At 40.1% G+C, this 17224-nt stretch overlaps 1 protein-coding gene across 4 annotated transcripts in view; it reads right to left on the bottom strand.

The window, feature by feature from the left end:
* The window catches only part of ARHGAP18 (Rho GTPase activating protein 18), a 143719-nt gene that overhangs the window by 65340 nt on the left and 61155 nt on the right, over positions 1-17224 (bottom strand). For all 4 annotated transcript variants that reach the window (XM_088840743.1, XM_088840741.1, XM_088840740.1 and 1 more), the window contains exon 2: positions 2348-2544. In XM_088840743.1, the coding sequence (XP_088696869.1) occupies positions 2348-2544 (197 nt within the window). The remainder of the gene's footprint in view (positions 1-2347; positions 2545-17224) is intronic.

Raw genomic sequence — 17224 nt, forward strand, 5'->3', positions numbered from 1 at the left:
CCAAAAAAAAATTTATTGATGATTGTAGAAAAACTGAATGACAACTAGAATAGATTTACTCCAAGCTCCACATTTATAGAGGACATCGAAAAACCAAGGACTTGGGACACAAAAGATCTGTCCATACTCCATTCCCGCACCTTGATGGCCATGTCACTTGGGTCAAGTCACTTAGCCTCAAGCTGACTCTGTTTTCTCATCTGTAAACTAAAGCACAGCTGCCCTGGTTGCCTCATAACCAAATAAGAGCATGTCACATGGAAAGAACTTCTCAGAGCTCCATTATAGCCCACAGCACAAAACGGAGCACTGACCAGTGTGCTTGTCTATAGCTTCTCTACGATCTAGACTCCATGAGGGCAGAAATAAAGTATCAATAACCTTGACTTCAAGAAACATAAGGCAGTGCAGGGCATTCTGCCTGCCAGGCAACAGAAACTGTTCACTGACATAAAAACTCACCATGATTATTAAAGATATTAAAGTAGAACTCAGTATAAATGGTCAGAAAAAGCTGATACTGCCATAAGGGAAGTAAACAAGATTACAATAGAGTGGCTTGTTCCATTAAAAAGTAGAGGTAAGATTCAAACAATTTGAAGTCAAAGAAAGTCTAGGTGTGTAGAAACACTCCCAATTCTTGATAATCACATCATGAACAACATTTTATGAATCCATTTTAGCCTTGGAGAGTTATGACATAGCTGACACACGGCTATGTATCAAGCTTGAGTGCTTCTTTCCACAGAATGTTTTCTCCTTACTCAGCAGGCCACTGGTATGCTGCTGCCATCTTGAAACATTGATCAGAAAGGTTGAAAGATACTATTATTACAAATAAACTCAACTGGATTGGTAAAGTGAGAAAGAATGAGAGTAAAATGAAAGAGAACCCAAATAAAAGAATGAGCTGGATATCATTTTCTTTTACAAATCAATGTTAAATGAAGGAAAATCTCCAACTTTCCTCTTTCAAGTATTAATGGTTGCTTTTTTTTTTTTTTTCCCCAAGCAATGTTATAGCAAAGGAGAAAAACCTATGCAGACTTTAGCACTAAACAACTTGATGCTAAGTCATTTAGCATCATTAAGAAGTCTTCTTTTGAAAAACAGGTCACAGCTAGCTGTGGGTCCCAAGGTACTGACAGTGGCTCTTTTTTGGAATCTGTATCAGCCTGTACACCACAAGGCATGGAAAGAAAGCTAATATAATAGATACAGAGTTAGACATGAGAAACCTAGTGTCTACTTGAATTTAATGTTGATTTTTTTAAAAAGAGCATGAAATTTAAGAGGGAGGGGGAAGTAAATTTTTCCATGCTTATTCCAGAATATCAAGTACAATAATGGGGACTGTGGGAAAAGCAGATAGAAATGACAGTAATTATGAACCACATATGAGAAGTAAATAGGGAGGCTAAAAATGCTAATACCATCTTCCACTTTCACTGTCGAAATCTCCACCCTAAGCTTAGCTGGCTAAACGGTGGCACTGTTGCCAATCTAGAAGACAACAGTTTGAAAGATAATATGACCAAGACTAGGATAGGTCTGCAATCCACCACCAAGGATTGATTTCTGTGAATCTTTTTCCTTCTAGAAAAAAGTTATTTGTCTAGTAACAAGATAACTATCCTCAATCATTTGAAAATCTGTCATGCAAACAACAGAGCAGATTTGCTCTGCTCTTCCAGAAAGCAGATTGACAAGTGAGTCAAAGGTAGTGTGGAACAGATTGTAAATCAATAAAATAAAGACCATCAAAACAGCTCAAGCTGACTGAACAATGGAAAAACATCAACATCATCAGCATCTATACTCACTTGAGGCCAAACAACCATGGGGCTAGGATACCACAGATGGAATTTAAAGAGACGTTAGATGATTTCAAAGATCAAGTCCAGCCCTGAGAGTCTATGATACAGCTTAGCCAATAAGAGTCTAACCATATCCGAAACTCAGTGAATTTACTTATATCATTTATATTTGGCAGCTGCATCTATAAGTGAAAGTGAAGTCGTGTCCAAATCTTTGCGACCCCATGGACTGTGGCCCACCAGGCTCCTCTGTCCATGGGATTCTCCAGGCAAGGATAGTGGAGTGGGTTGCATTTCCTTCTCCAGGAGATCTTCCCGACCCAGGGATCTAAAACTGGTCTCCCGCATTGCGGGCAGACGCTTTAACCTCGGAGCCATCTACCACAATTAAGTCATTTTTTAAGTTGAAAGGCAACTACCATTTTTTTTTCTGGTTTTCCTCATTTTAATTTCTTTCTTCCTATGTATTCATTTCCCATCAATACATACAAAAATAAACTAAGAAAAAGTTTTATTAATTTCATCATTACCATCAGGCTCTTTGACAACCACCACCTCTTGATCATCTTGTCTGTTCTCATGAGATTTCTTGATATTTTCTAGTTCAGTCCAATAATCTTCCATAGATAGTTCATCCAAAGAATCCTGGGAACTTGATCGATCAAATGGAGGTCTTTCTGTAACTTTGGTGACTTCCTGGTTCATAGTATACTGGCCATATCTTCTACTGTAAAGTCAAAAGAAAACATGGTTCATTTTAGTACATGAGGAAGCAGTACTATTTGTACAATATTATCATACTAAGCTGGAGAACTTGGAAACTCAAGTTCTCCTTAACAAAACCAAAGAGATGCTTGTTTTGAAACTGCTTACCTTGAGAGGCTACCGATTATAACATGCTTGTAGAATGAAAAGTTTTATCCTCTATAGAAAACTTTGGCAATGAACAAACAGCTATGTGATAAATATTTTTCTATTTCCATTTCACTTAAATTATTTTAAGGCTCCTTTAATCCTGAAAATTTGTTCTTGGAAAGCAACAGGCTAAATCTTGATTAAAGGTTAATAAAATTGGGATTGAATTTTATACAGTATTTCATCTTTATCATTGATAATTATGAATCAAACTCAGTCAACCTTTACACAGCAAATATCTGCAAAAAATGAATGAATTTTCCTTTTATTTTTTTGGAACCAAAACATAAATAGAAGGATAGTATATTAAGTTTACTGTTACACCCTATTTTAGAAAGCAACATTTAACCTTTACACTTATAAATGTACCTATTACTTACATATATTTTAAAATGTGATAAAATGCATTCATTGGCAATTCTGAAAAAGTTGAGAATTACCTCTTAAACATTTAGCTTATAAATATAATCTATGAAAAAAGGATACATGAATAGGGTGGGTTTTTTTAATAACTTCAACTATATTTTTCTTTATAAATCATATCCTACCTACTACCAAAATTGAATTAAAAGGCCTAATAATAAAAACCCATATAGAAGAGAAATACTTAATTGTTTCATGATTGTTTATATTCAGATAGAGGAAAAGCCTTATTAGTTGAAGGAGGAAATTTTTCAGCTATGTTTTCCCCCTTTCAATAATTTTTTAGAAATATAATTTGAGTAGAGATAAACTGTGGAAAATTCTGAAAGAGATGGGAATACCAGACCACCTGACCTGCCTCTTGAGAAACCTGGATGCAGGTCAGGAAGCAATGGTTAGAACTGGACATGGAACAACTGACTGGTTCCAAATAGGAAAAGGAGTACATCAAGGCTGTATATTGTCACCCTGCTTATTTAACTTCTATGCAGAGTACATCATGAGGAACGCTGGGCTGGAAGAAGCACAAGCTGGAATCAAGACTGCCGGGAGAAATATCAATAACCTCAGATAAGCAGATGACACCACCCTTATGGCAGAAAGGGAAGAGGAACTCAAAAGCCTTTTGATGAAAGTGCAAGAGGAGAGTGAAAAGGTTGGCTTAAAGCTCACATTCAGAAAACTAAGATCATGGCATCTGGTTCCATCACTTCATGGGAAATGGAGAAACAGTGGAAACAGTGTCAGACTTTATTTTGGGGGGCTCCAAAATCACTGTGGATGCTGATTGCCGCCATGAAATTAAAAGACACTTACTCCTTGGAAGGAAAGTTATGACCAACCTAGATAGCATATTAAAAAGCAGAGACATTACTTTGCCAACTTGTCTGGTCAAGGCTATGGTTTTTCCCGTGGTCATGTATGGATGTGAGAGTTGGACTATAAAGAAAGCTGAGCACCGAAGAATTGATGCTTTTGAACTGTGGTGTTGGAGAAGACTCTTGAGAGTACTTTGGACCTCAAGGAGATCCAACCAGTCCATTCTAAAGGAGATCAGTCCTGGGTGTTCATTGGAAGGACTGATGCTAAAGCTGAAACTCCAATACTTTGGCCACCTAATGCGAAGAGTTGACTCACTGGAAAAGACTCTGATGCTGGGAGGGATTGGGGGTGGGAGGAGAAGGGGATGACAGAGGATGAGATGGCTGGATGGCATCACCGACTCGGACGTGAATCTGAGTGAACTCTGGGAGTTGGTGATGGACAGGGAGGCCTGGCGTGCTGTGATTCATAGGGTCGCAAAGAGTCGGACACGACTGAGCGACTGAACCGAACTGAATAATTGGTAAACGAGTATTTTATTATTCTAATTTCAAATCACTTTTTTAATCTCCCAAGAGGATATTACAAAGTGATACACTCTTGTTAGACTGGTTTTACTTACTGCAAATAGAGAAAATAGAAAGAAATGCAATAAAACAAATTCTTATTAAAGAAGAACATTTTCATATTGAAACTGGCCTTTCCCATAATTATTTAAAATAGTAGGATTTAATATGGCATAAGGAAGAAGGTCACTAAACTCTGGTGGAATCTACCCAGTAGTTTAATTCCAACTGACTTCTCAGAAAAAGTCAAAGAAGTTAATTACCTATCGCAGCAAATAAATGCAATATAACTGACTTAACTGTAGTATGCTAATTGGCCAGTTTTATCCCTGTAAAAACGGTTCTGTCTTGACTACATACTTTATTAATGGAACAATTCCTATCATCTCGCTCCAGTAGCAGTCCTGGGGTGGTGATGGCGGGGGTCGGTGTTAGATGAGGGCCAACAGGAGGAAGTCTAGGCGCATTTGTGTGAATCTCTTTCCTCTAGTCTCCACTGTGCATTGTTTGCCTCCCCATCCCTTAATTCAGAGACACTGTCTCCCTCCCTGCCCCAGCTCCTGTTCACATCCTTATATCCCACTCTGGTCCTTTCTCTCACCCAGCGGCCATGATACTATCAGTGGCCTCCACTTAGGGGTTACACTTCTGATTCTTAAATTAAGATGCAAATGAAAATGCTCTCTTTCTCTTAGAAATGAAAAGTAAACTATATTTTTTATTTCTGTGATCACCAGCTCAACTGATCATAATCAACTGGTTCATAATCCTTAATCCTGCTTTATCAGGACTAGCTCAAACTAATTTTATAGAGTATCTGCCACATTCACATTTGATTTCATGTCAGATATATGGATACCCTTCCTTGCTTTTGTTTTACCTCTCATTTTAAGGTTGTCTACTATATTCCTATTTTCTACAACCTTAGCCCCATGATGAGAACTGTGGACTGTGTGAAGTATAATGACGAATGCCAAATAATGTGTTTTATCTGCTCACAGGAAAGAAGTGCCGTTGAACGAAAAGTACATTAAGCCTTTCGCTCCTGAAGGAATGTGTTTATTCTGGCAAGAATTTTCCAGTAAATTTCCATTAAGATAGCATGTGCAGAAAAATGCAAGGGCATTGAGCAATAGCACTATTACGTAAATAAACCTTCTATATCAAGGCCTGCTTTCAAAACATGCATAAAGCAAAAATCTAATCATTTAGTGCTAATGAACTGACTCAATATTTTGACTCTATTAAGATTCAAAAGCTGAAAAGGTTTGTTGTAATAACCTGAAGACATTGAGTCATGGAAAGGGAAGATTTTATTTTGTTTATTTTGGATCACTGGCAAATTTTGCAAGAAAACAATTTCTTTTTTAAATATTAGGGGATGGAGTGTTGGAAGGAGGCAACCATCCAGTGAGAGTCCCCTCCTTAATCAGCTGCTGAATATTTTACATTTTTTCTAAAAATGTGACTGAACATTCCTTATTTACAGTGTACATCAATAAACATGTCATGTCACTGGTTTTCTTCTTAGATTATTCTCACTTTTGTAGTTCAGACAGGCCACAACTAAACGCCTGTCCCTTCTTAAAATTGTCCTGGTAACAGGCCAGTTAACTGGTTTCCTCTCTTCTGTTTTCAGAAGTATGCTTTTACGACACCATGTTCATTCTGCAAATTGAACTCAAACACATAAAAGCAACATCTGCTAGACATAATGAAGTATGGAGCAGAGATATTCTGTATTTCCAAAAGATCCCAGCCAACACATGGTGCTCAAATCAGAGAAACACAGTTTGCCCCACCACAAGCAACTACGAATTACCTCCACCTGACTCACTGCCAACGCTAATTCTCCTTTCATTCTTCCTCACTCCCACCCAGAATCCTATGTGCAAAATATCCCATGAACACTCTTCCCCAACTCCACCACTTCTCACCTTTTTACAACTAGAACTACAGAACTAGACACTCCTCTAAAAGAAACTGCTTCTTAGTCTGCTGGACAAGGCATTACCTCACAGTATTATCACTTGGGCTCTTTTTCCCTGGGCACTAACATACCAGCAAATACTCAACTTTACAGGCCCCCACTGTCCCCTGGGCCTTCATGGTGTGTTATTCTCTTGCAGCATGTCTTCATGCTGTGTTGACAAAAATTGGGGATCTGTTTCCTTGTATTTTCCCCAGGTGTATTTTCTCCCATTTTTCTGTAATTTCTTTTTTTTTCTACTCGGTGAGTGAATTTCAAATGTACTGACATCATTCAGGGTATTAGCGATACCTGTTATTTATTTTGCCGTAGAAATCTTAAACTGATCTGACAGAAGTTGTCCTCCAAAAGGAGGCAGACTTTACCATGCACTTCGCTATGGTCTGCTAGAAGAACACTCATGATTCATCCTAGTACCACTGCAATCAGTGAAATGATGGGGAAACATACAGGACTGGGAATCCTAAGCACCAAATAATTCCAGCTTTCCTTAACTTTCTTTCATGATCCCTGGAGGAAATCACTCCTCTGATTCTAACTTGCTGCTATCTATAAAATGGAAAGAATGCCAACAGCCTTGATGGCTTTGTTGTAAGTCATCAAATAAGAGCTTCCCTGGTGCCTCAGCAGTAAAGAATCTGCCTGCCAATGCAGGCAATGTGGATTCGCTTCCTGGGTGGGAAAGATCCCCTGGAGAAGGAAATGGCAACTCACTCCAGTTTTCTTGCCTGGAAAATTCCATGGACAGAGGAGCCTGGAAGGCTACAGTCCATGGAGTCACAGATGCGTTGGACATGACCTAGCAACTAAAGAAAACAACATCAAGTAAGAATTCCTACTGAGGAACGACCTTAGAGGTAACCAAGGAGAAGACACTCAAATTAGTATCATTGCTAACATTTGTGTAACTGATAACTACAGATAACTGCCTCTCCCACAGTTTAATAAAGTCACCTTTGTCCTCTTCTAAGGTTCAGAGAAACTGCTTATCCTCTAAGGACGGTCATTCTTAAACCTTTGGTCTCAGGGCTCCTTTACACACTTCCTAATTTTCAAGGGCTTCCAAAGAGTTTTTGAGATAGATTATATTTATTGATATGTACACTATTAGATCTTAAAACTTAAAAAAAAAAACTTTAAATACTAATTCATTTAATAAGAAGAAATAATCTTATATTTAAGATGTTATTTAAGAAAACATCATAAATAACATTGCGGGGAGAGGTGGGGAGAAGCCCTATATTTTTTTTAAAAAAATAGATAAGTAGCTCTGTTTTACATTTTTGAAACTGTTTTTAATGTTTAGTTTAATAGAAGACATATGGATTCTCCCATCTCCCTCTGCGTTTACTCTTTTGAGATATTCTAAGTCATGTAGTTTCTGGGAAACACCACTGTATTCTCAGGAGAGCATCAGAATGAACAAGGCCAGTTAACAGCTTGGGTTATTATGAAAACAGTTCTGATCTTCTAGACTCTTTGAAGGGTCTCAAGAGCCTCAGGTATTCCATGGCCACACTTTGAAAATCGCTGCTCCAGGATTTCTCAAAAACACCTAATGGATCTGAGAAAGCACTTTTCAATTCTGTGGGCAATGTTCCAGAAAGCCTTACTGAAAGAAATAGACATGCTTTCCCAGTGACTCTTGACCTACTTCTTTGTTTATTTTAGTTTAGTTTTACGGCCTTTCATCAAAACTGGGACTTACTCCAATGATATATCCATATTTAATTCATACTACAATGACAAAGAATAAAAGCATATTTAAAAACCCCTGCCTCACCAATGTCTTCCATCATCCACTTTTATCCATCATGCACAATGGGCAGAAATTCTAAGCTTCCCCTTTTGGTCAGTGTATTTGAAAATGGGTATTTTCTTTAATGCTCCTTTGCCATCTGTACCTCTTCCTAAAAGCATCTCAAGGCATTTATTTAGAACTAGGACACTTCTTTGAACTCATATTTAACTACATGATCCAATCTCTACTTTGTGCACAACACCCCATCAACAGTCATACTTCACATCCAGTCTCTCAGTCCTGCTCCTTCTAGAAGCATTTTTATGGCTCAAAGTCTGCTTTCTTGAAGTCCTTTGATGCTAGGATTTGGTTTTATATTCTTACAAGATCCTTTCTAAAAGAAGTATACTCTCTTTCATGCTTCTTATTCTACTTTAACCTCCAACACAGGGAAAGAAGGGACTGGGTTGAGAGATATGAGGATAAGGCTATTTTTGTTTTGTTTTTTTGTTGTTGTTCTGTTTTTAAGGTGCCCCCAAAAAAGTTCTTTTTGAGATCACGACTTTTCAACCGTAATGACCAAGTATATTTTACATAAAGCCATATTTATTGAAGTGTAAGCTTTAGAATGTTATTGGACCTTAGAGATTTAAACCTATCCCATCAAAAGAGCGAAATGGCTGTCTGAGGAGGCCTTACAAATAGCTGTAAAAAGAAGAGAGGCGAAAAGCAAAGGAGAAAAGGAAAGATATAAGCATCTGAATGCAGAGTTCCAAAGAATAGCAAGGAGAGATAAGAAAGCCTTCCTCAGTGATCAATGCAAAGAAATAGAGGAAAACAACAGAATAGGAAAAACAAGAGACCTCTTCAAGAAAATTAGAGATTCCAAGGGAACTTTTCATGCAAAGATGGGCTCGATAAAGGACAGAAATGGTATGGACCTAACAGAAGCAGAAGATATTAAGAAGAGGTGGCAGGAATACACAGAAGAACTGTACAAAAAAGATCTTCACGACCAAGATAGTCACGATAATGTGATCACTGACCTAGAGCCAGACATCTTGGAATGTGAAGTCAAGTGGGCCTTAGAAAGCATCACTAGGAACAAAGCTAGTGGAGGTGATGGAATTCCAGTTGAGCTATTTCAAGTCTTGAAAGATGATGCTGTGAAAGTGCTGCACTCAATATGCCAGCAGATTTGGAAAACTCAGCAGTGGCCACAGGACTGGAAGAGGTCAGTCTTCATTCCAATCCCAAAGAAAGGGAATGCCAAAGAATGCTCAAACTACCGCACAATTGCACTCATCTCACACGCTAGTAAAGTCATGCTCAAAATTCTCCAAGCCAGGCTTCAGCAGTATGTAAACCGTGAACTCCCAGATGTTCAAGCAGGTTTTAGAAAAGGCAGAGGCACCAGAGATCAAATTGCCAACATCCGCTGGATCATGGAGAAAGCAAGAGAGTTTCAGAAAAACATCTATTTCTGCTTCATTGACTATGCCAAAGCCTTTGACTGTGTGGATCACAATAAACTGTGGAACATTCTGAAAGAGATGGGAATCCCAGACCACCTGACCTGCCTCTTGAGAAACCTGTATGCAGGTCAGGAAGCAACTGTTAGAACCAGTCATGGAACAACAGACTGGTTCCAAATAGGAAAAGGTGTACGTCAAGGTTGTATATTGTCACCTTGCTTATTTAACTTATATGCAGAGTACATCATGAGGAACGCTGGGCTGGAAGAAGCACAAGCTGGAATCAAGATTGCTGGGAGAAATATCAATAACCTCAGATATGCAGATGACACTACCCTTATGGCAGAAAGTGAAGAGGAACTCAAAAGCCTCTTGATGAAAGTGAAAGAGGAGAGTGAAAAGGTTGGCTTGAAGCTCAACATTCAGAAAACAAAGATCATGGCATCTGGTCCCATCACTTCATGGGAAATAGATGGAAAAACAGTGGAAACAGTGTCAGACTTTGTTTTTTTGGGCTCCAAAATCACTGCAGATGCTGATTGCAGCCATGAAATTAAAAGACGCTTGCTCCTTGGAAGGAAAGTTATGACCAACCTTGATAGTATATTAAAAAGCAGAGACATTACTTTGCCGACCAAGGTCCATCTAGTCAAGGCAATGGTTTTTCCCGTGGTCATGTATGGATGTGAGAGTTGGACTGTGAAGAAAGCTGATCGCCGAAGAATCGATGCTTTTGAACTGTGGTGTTGGAGAAGACTCTTGAGAGTCCCTTATACTGCAAGGAGATCCAACCAGTCCATTCTAAAGGAGATCAATCCTGGATGTTCATTGGAGGGACTGATGCTAAAGCTGAAACTCCAATACTTTGGCCACCTCATGAGACGAGTTGACTCACTGGAAAAGACTCTGATGCTGGGAAAGGTTGGGGGCGGGAGGAGAAGGGGACGACGGAGAATGAGATGGCTGGATGGCATCACCGATTCTGTGGACATGAGTTTGAGTGAACTCCGGGAGTTGGTGATGGACAGGGAGGCCTGGCGTGCTGTGATTCATGGGGTCGCGGAGAGTCGGACACGACTGAGCGACTGAACTGAACTGAACTGATCATTTTCTAGATGAGGTAATGAGTTGCCAGGGCTAAATCTTCTTCAAAATCTCAGCAACGTGATGGTGGAACCAAAATTGGCGTCCTCATTTCTTCTTCTGCAGTCATTATACCAAATAGACTGGAAAGGGTAGAATTTACTTTTTTCACATCCAGTGTTCCAGTCTTTGTGAGTTTGTATTACACATAGAGAAACCAAAAGTGATCTTGTTGACACAGCCTATAATTAATGTTTTTAAATGATCACTACACTTATCTAGAGAAAAATACATTTAACAATCAAATCATACCTCTTTAAAATGCATGAGAAACCTTTTCCAATGCATTTTCTAAAATGTGATTTGTGCCATGCTAGGGCACGACTTGGAGAAGGCACTGGCAACCCACTCCAGTATTCTTCCCTGGAAAATCCCATGGACAGAGGAGCCTGGTGGGCTGCAGTCCATGGGGTTGCAAAGAGTCGGACATCACTGAGCGACTTTACTTTCACTTTTCACTTTCATGCATTGGAGAAGGGAATGGCAACCCACTCCAGTGTTCTTGCCTGGAGAATCCCAGGGACAGGGGAGCCTGGTGGGCTGCCATCTATGGGGTCGCACAGAGTCGGACACTACTAAAGCGACTTAGCAGCAGCAGCAGGGCACGACTTCAAATATACATTTTTTCTTAAAACTTTGTTTCAAAGATGTTTAAAATGTTTTAAACATTCACTCTGGATCTACATTACCTCTAGGCTGGGGGGGAAAGTGCTTCTGATATGTAGATTTTTCTCTTTCATTTTATCAGTGATATTAAAGAAGTAATCACTGCCATCTGAGATGGTAAAGCTATTAATACTCCATAATGGCCTTGTCCATCAGACTACATTGAATTTGAGTGACTAGGAAGAACTGCAGCCTATGAATGACCCATGTCATTTCTTTTTCCCTGTGAACTGAATGCCTACTATTGTTTAGTTGAAAGCAGTAATTATTAGAAGTGGCTCTGACACCAGGAAGAAAGAACACTGACAATGCCTTAAGGCAGGAAGAAGTTGATTAGGAAGCAATCCCTCTCTGGCCTTTCTTTCCCCACTCCCAGGCAGCCTTCAGAGCCCAGGAGAAAAGTTCCTCACATCTTCTTTCCGACCCGACTGCTACAGTTTTAGAAACACACCAGTTTTCACAATCCAGCTAAGCTTACTTTTATCCTTTGCACATTTTAACCCTTTCATTTGGGGGAGTGGAGTGGGGGAAGCAGTAGTACTTGTGTTAATCCTAGTGCTAATCACTCAGTTGAGTCCAATTCTTTGCAACCCCATGGACTGTAGCACCCACTCTGTCCATGGGGTTCTCCAGGCGAGAATACTAGAGTGGCTTGCCATTCCCTTCTCCAGGGGATCTTCCTGACCCAGGTATTGAATCCAAATCTTTCGCATTGCAGGCAGATTTTTAACCATCAGGGAAGCCCATGGGGTGGAGGGGTGGAGATAAAATTTACTCATTATTTCTTTCAGCTTTTTCTTTAAAAATAAAAATCACTTAACATCTGCATAGCACACTGCTATAGTCATCACAGAGCATCCACCCAACTTTGACACAAAGCAAAACGATGAACAAATGAACTGATGATGCAGCATTTACCCAACACTGCCCAAGTCAAGCTGGGAAGAGCAGCACATTAGTAAGGTTGCTGAGAGAAAGCTTTGAAAACTTGGATCACTTTTACAAAAACACTATGGTAGAACCAACCCATATGTGAATATCACTAACAGAATAAGGCTATCAGGCGGCAGTCACAACCACCAGGAAGGAGAAAGGAAGGAGAAAAGGTACGAGACAGAAAGGCACGTGGAAGCATCATGAGGCAACCAGAGTAAGCTGGAAAAACTCCCTTCCCTTTTAAGTAGAGACACAGGTTATGTAAAAGGGAAATCATGGGATAACACCAACCACTAGACATAGGACTTTCCTATTTTTGAGGGCTTCTTCTCAGTAGATGTGAGATCCTCTTTGTTCTGAGCTCCCCCAATCTCTCTCAAGAGGCAGTTTTTCCTTCCTCAACTGGAGACACGCCTCAACAAGTAGCCAAATGGGAGCCAGGGATCTTAACATCAAAGTCATTTTCCAAGACAAGGCTAGAGAGATCCGAAGTGGGACTTTAACGTGAAATGTCAAGATCTTGAAAGACTGCTTCAAAGCACACGGGACTGAGTTTGCATATGCACTCCACTCAATCTCAATTCTCCATCACCAGGACATGTATCTACCTGACACTGGGATGCACCTGACACAGCTCGAATCCAGAATTCTGGCCTTTCCTTGTTCTGCTTAGTTGTGAAACATCTGGAGGTGCAACATCAGCAGCCACGTGGCATTTGGCAGCTCTCCAGTTGGATCGGTTTTCCACCTGCCATATCTCGGCACCTTTTTCCACAGGGGTTGGAATAAAGAAAGACATTTCCTTGCTCCTTCAGTCTCCCGCCAGCCCTGACCACAACTCAGACTGTGTTACCCACACTTGTATTTCTACCACTACACTGTGTGTTCCTTGGGGCAAGGGGCAAGTATCTACAAAGTTCTTTCTGGTTTTGTTTTTTTTGTTTTTTTTTTGCTGCTGTTGTTTTTTCATCTGGGTGTCCCTGGGTTTAGCCATCCATTTACCATAGCAGATGCTTGGGAACTGTTTGATTAATAATTACTGAATTATCGTTGCCTCTGAAACAACATCCTCCTTTTAATTTCTAAGGTGTTTCTTATTCAATTGCACAAAACTATGAAGGAATAAAACAGGGACATGAAAAGTAGACAATAAAGAAATTAGTCATCAGGAAACCCTAAAAGGTAATTAATAGGTAATTGTTCTATGCCTCTGTAACTCTTGAGCATTTAATTTGAAAGTGGGCTTTCTTATATGAAACATATAAAACAGCCATTTTCCTATCAGACTGTACCTAATATTAAGTCACAAACAAGCACCGGCATACAGTTTTTTAAGCACACATTCCCTGGTTCCATCCTGTCAACTTAATTGCTAAAACAAATAAAATATTTGTTGAATGCCTGCAGTGTGTTGGGCACCTTATAAGAGATGTCTGTTCAACCAAACTACTCAAGTCTGTGTTGTCAGAGAGAATAGAAATGATACTGACAGTAGGCAAAGGTGGAATTTTCCAGTTCCTCACCAAACCAGCAGCCCAGACAACTCTCAAAAAGGGCCTCTGGGTCATGACCTCTGCTTTAGCATTGCCCCTAACACGCTTCAGGCCCTGCTGTGGTTCACCTTTCCTTCCTCAGAATTTCACTTCCTCTCTAACTGCCACCATCCACTCACCTCCACTTCAACCTCTGCCCAAATAACCATTTCCGCAAATTCAGATCAATAACTTAGGTTACCTCCACAGCCCATCCCGGGACCCCTCCATCTCCCTAGCACTGCTTGCCACAGTCCTCCTAGATTTGCCTGAAGCCCACTCACACGGGTCCCTAGGTTCCATAGGCTACTCTTTCCTGAGTCAGAGTCTGGTTTTCTCACAACTGTCTAATGCCTAATTCTTTTCTCACAAAAGTTGTGAGGCTTCAAAGGTAGCTATTACACCCAAAACTGTCATCAAGCTTATACCTATTTATTTTTTATTGCTCTTGAAAAATCGAATTTTTTGCCTTTTGGGTTTCAAAGCTGTGCTTTTTTCCTTCTGAGGAGTCAAGTTCTCAACATGTTTTCAGAGGTAAAAGACCAAAAGTCTTCCCATCTTCTCTAATATGCTTCAACTCCTCATTCAAAAGTCCCCTATCATGCCCTCCATTAGTTTACAATCTCAACATTACAGTTAACCACATGCCTTAAAAATACGTTAATGCAAACAGATAAATTTTCACCAACGTGCAACTCTCTCACATAAAAAACTTAACAATATACTTCAAGATCTAGGATCCAGGATAGATGTTTAACTGGTGGCCAGGACACTCATTCTGGGCATTGACTGACTACAGACTGACAAACTACAATTTTCTGATATCCCCCTCCAATTCATAAAGTAAGCTGCTATTGATTCATAAAGCCTACCATCACACACTGTTGCTGTTTCAGTCACCCAGTCGTGTCTGACTCTTTTGTGACCCCATCAACTGTAGCCTGCCAGGCTCTTCTGCCCATGGTATTTTCCAAGAATACTGGAGTGGGTTGTTATTTTCTTCTCCAGGGGGTCTTCCTGACCCTGGGATCAAACCTGCATCTTTTTCACTGGCAGGTGGATTCTTTACCATGAGCCACCTGGGAAGCCCACACCATCACATAAGTACTAACAAAATATTTGTTGATGTAACACAAAACTATGAACACTAATATTTTAGAATACTGTTGGACAATGGTTTCACTTATTTCTATGGGCCACTCTCTTGCCTTTCTATAAGACTTTATATACATATTAACATCAATTTTCCTATGCCAATAAAAACATGGACACAAGGCAAGATTGGATTTAAAACAAAACCTTTTGATAATAACTGAAGCTAAATGCACAGGCATATACTGTGGAAAAGCTGGGGGCACTATTATTAAGCTCTTTTCAGTCCTTTGTGATTGTTTGTTACAATAAGGTTGGGAAATCATTTATCTCAGTGGGGCCACAGTGGCATAAAACCAAGCTTCCATCAGTCAGCATAAGGACCACTATAGACAAACACTGAAAAAAATGCTCGAAGTGGAAGGATGTCTGTGTTTATGCTCCACAATAAAAAGGGAGAAGACACATATTTCTACATCATTTCAAAGTAATGCTGGTGAGTAGTAAGAGCAGAACAATTTAAAACAGCAGTAACTGTGTGGCAAATACCTGGGTAGGAAAAAGAAAGCTGCTTCACTTAGGCTGCAAAGTGTAATTTTATGGATAGTTCCAAATGATCTTTGAAGACTATAATGCTCTACCAGTAAGTATTTCATAAGCCAGGTACTAAAAGTCAGCTGTACCAAGGAGATGGAAGGGGGTGTTGAAGAAATAATTTCCAGCTCTTGAAATAATTTAGCCAAGCTTAGAAATAATTCATCTGTAACATTTTCCACTAAATGTTTTCAGAAGTCAGTTACAAAGTAGACTATTTGAATATTACAGGATATTTTTTTTTCCTTTTTCAATGAGATTATCTGAGACCACTTTTTTCTTGGTATGCTTCAGAATCTGAGCTGACTCAACATAAGACAGATATGAACACACATTGGAGAAGGAAATGGCAACCCACTCCAGTGTTCTTGCCTGGAGAATCCCAGGGACAGGGAAGCCTGGTGGGCTTCCGTTTATGGGGTCACACAGAGTCCGACGTGACTGAAGTGACTCAGCAGCAGCAGCAGCAGCCTCAAAAAGACATTAAATATAAAATAAAACATGGAAACTAAAGGCAATTTCTAATAGTAAAATGCTGCCTGGGGGTGGGGGCTTTAATCCTAATTTTTGAAGGAAAAAACAGAACAAAACAAAAATCTCACGTTTTGAGTCAAAGTCGCTGAGCTCTGTTTAGAGGACAGGAACAAAGTCCAAAAGTCAGAGAGGAATGGGCAAGGGCTTTATGGGAAAAATTATGGGAACCTGCAGAAGGGAAAGAAAAAATATAAATATGAAAAGATAACTAGGACTTCCCTGGTGGTCCAGTGGTTAGGAATCCACCTGCCAATGCAGAGGACATGGATTCGATCCCTGATCAGAGAGATTCCACAAGGCGCTGGGTATCAAAGCCCGTGTACCACAACTACTGAGCCCACGCCCTAGAGCCTGGGTCTGCAGCAAGAGAAACCACAGCATGAGAGGCCCATGCAACAACTAGAGAGCAGCCCCTGCTCACTGCAACTAGGGAAAACCCGCACGCTGCAACAAAGACCCAGCACAGCCAAAAATAAATGAATAAATTTAAAAAAGAAAACCTAACCAACGGGATTCCCACATCATCCAGCACAGTTATGGGCACACAGAGCTCTGGTAAATCAAATTCTGGGAAGACTAAATCAAATCCAATTCTGCCACATCAAATTCTGGGGGGATTAAATCCTTCAAGCTGGATTTAAGTTTATGCACCTGTCCTGGTTGAATTCCTCTCCCAGTCCTCTTAGGAAGTCTGAGAGTCTCCAGCTCATCATCAGGCTTATGCAAGCCTACTGTCAACCTGTCACTTACATGGGGCAGCAATATTCCCACTTCACCAAAAGTAATATGGCATCTGGTTCCAAAATGCCATTCCTTGTGGGAATTTAAAACAAGCTAAGAAATTCACAAGAGTTCCCTCCCTAGCTATGGCCAAAGCTGTTGGTATTCTATAAAAAGCTGATGATAAATCAAGGTCCAGCTCAAGGACTCCAGTCTCCCACTGCCATTCCTCTTGCTCTCTACCGCTGACCCTACTAC

The sequence above is a fragment of the Moschus berezovskii genome, chromosome 10, assembly GCF_049115385.1.
Source record: "Moschus berezovskii isolate FMDL1 chromosome 10, NW_MosBer_1.0, whole genome shotgun sequence".
Lineage (NCBI taxonomy): Eukaryota > Metazoa > Chordata > Mammalia > Artiodactyla > Moschidae > Moschus > Moschus berezovskii.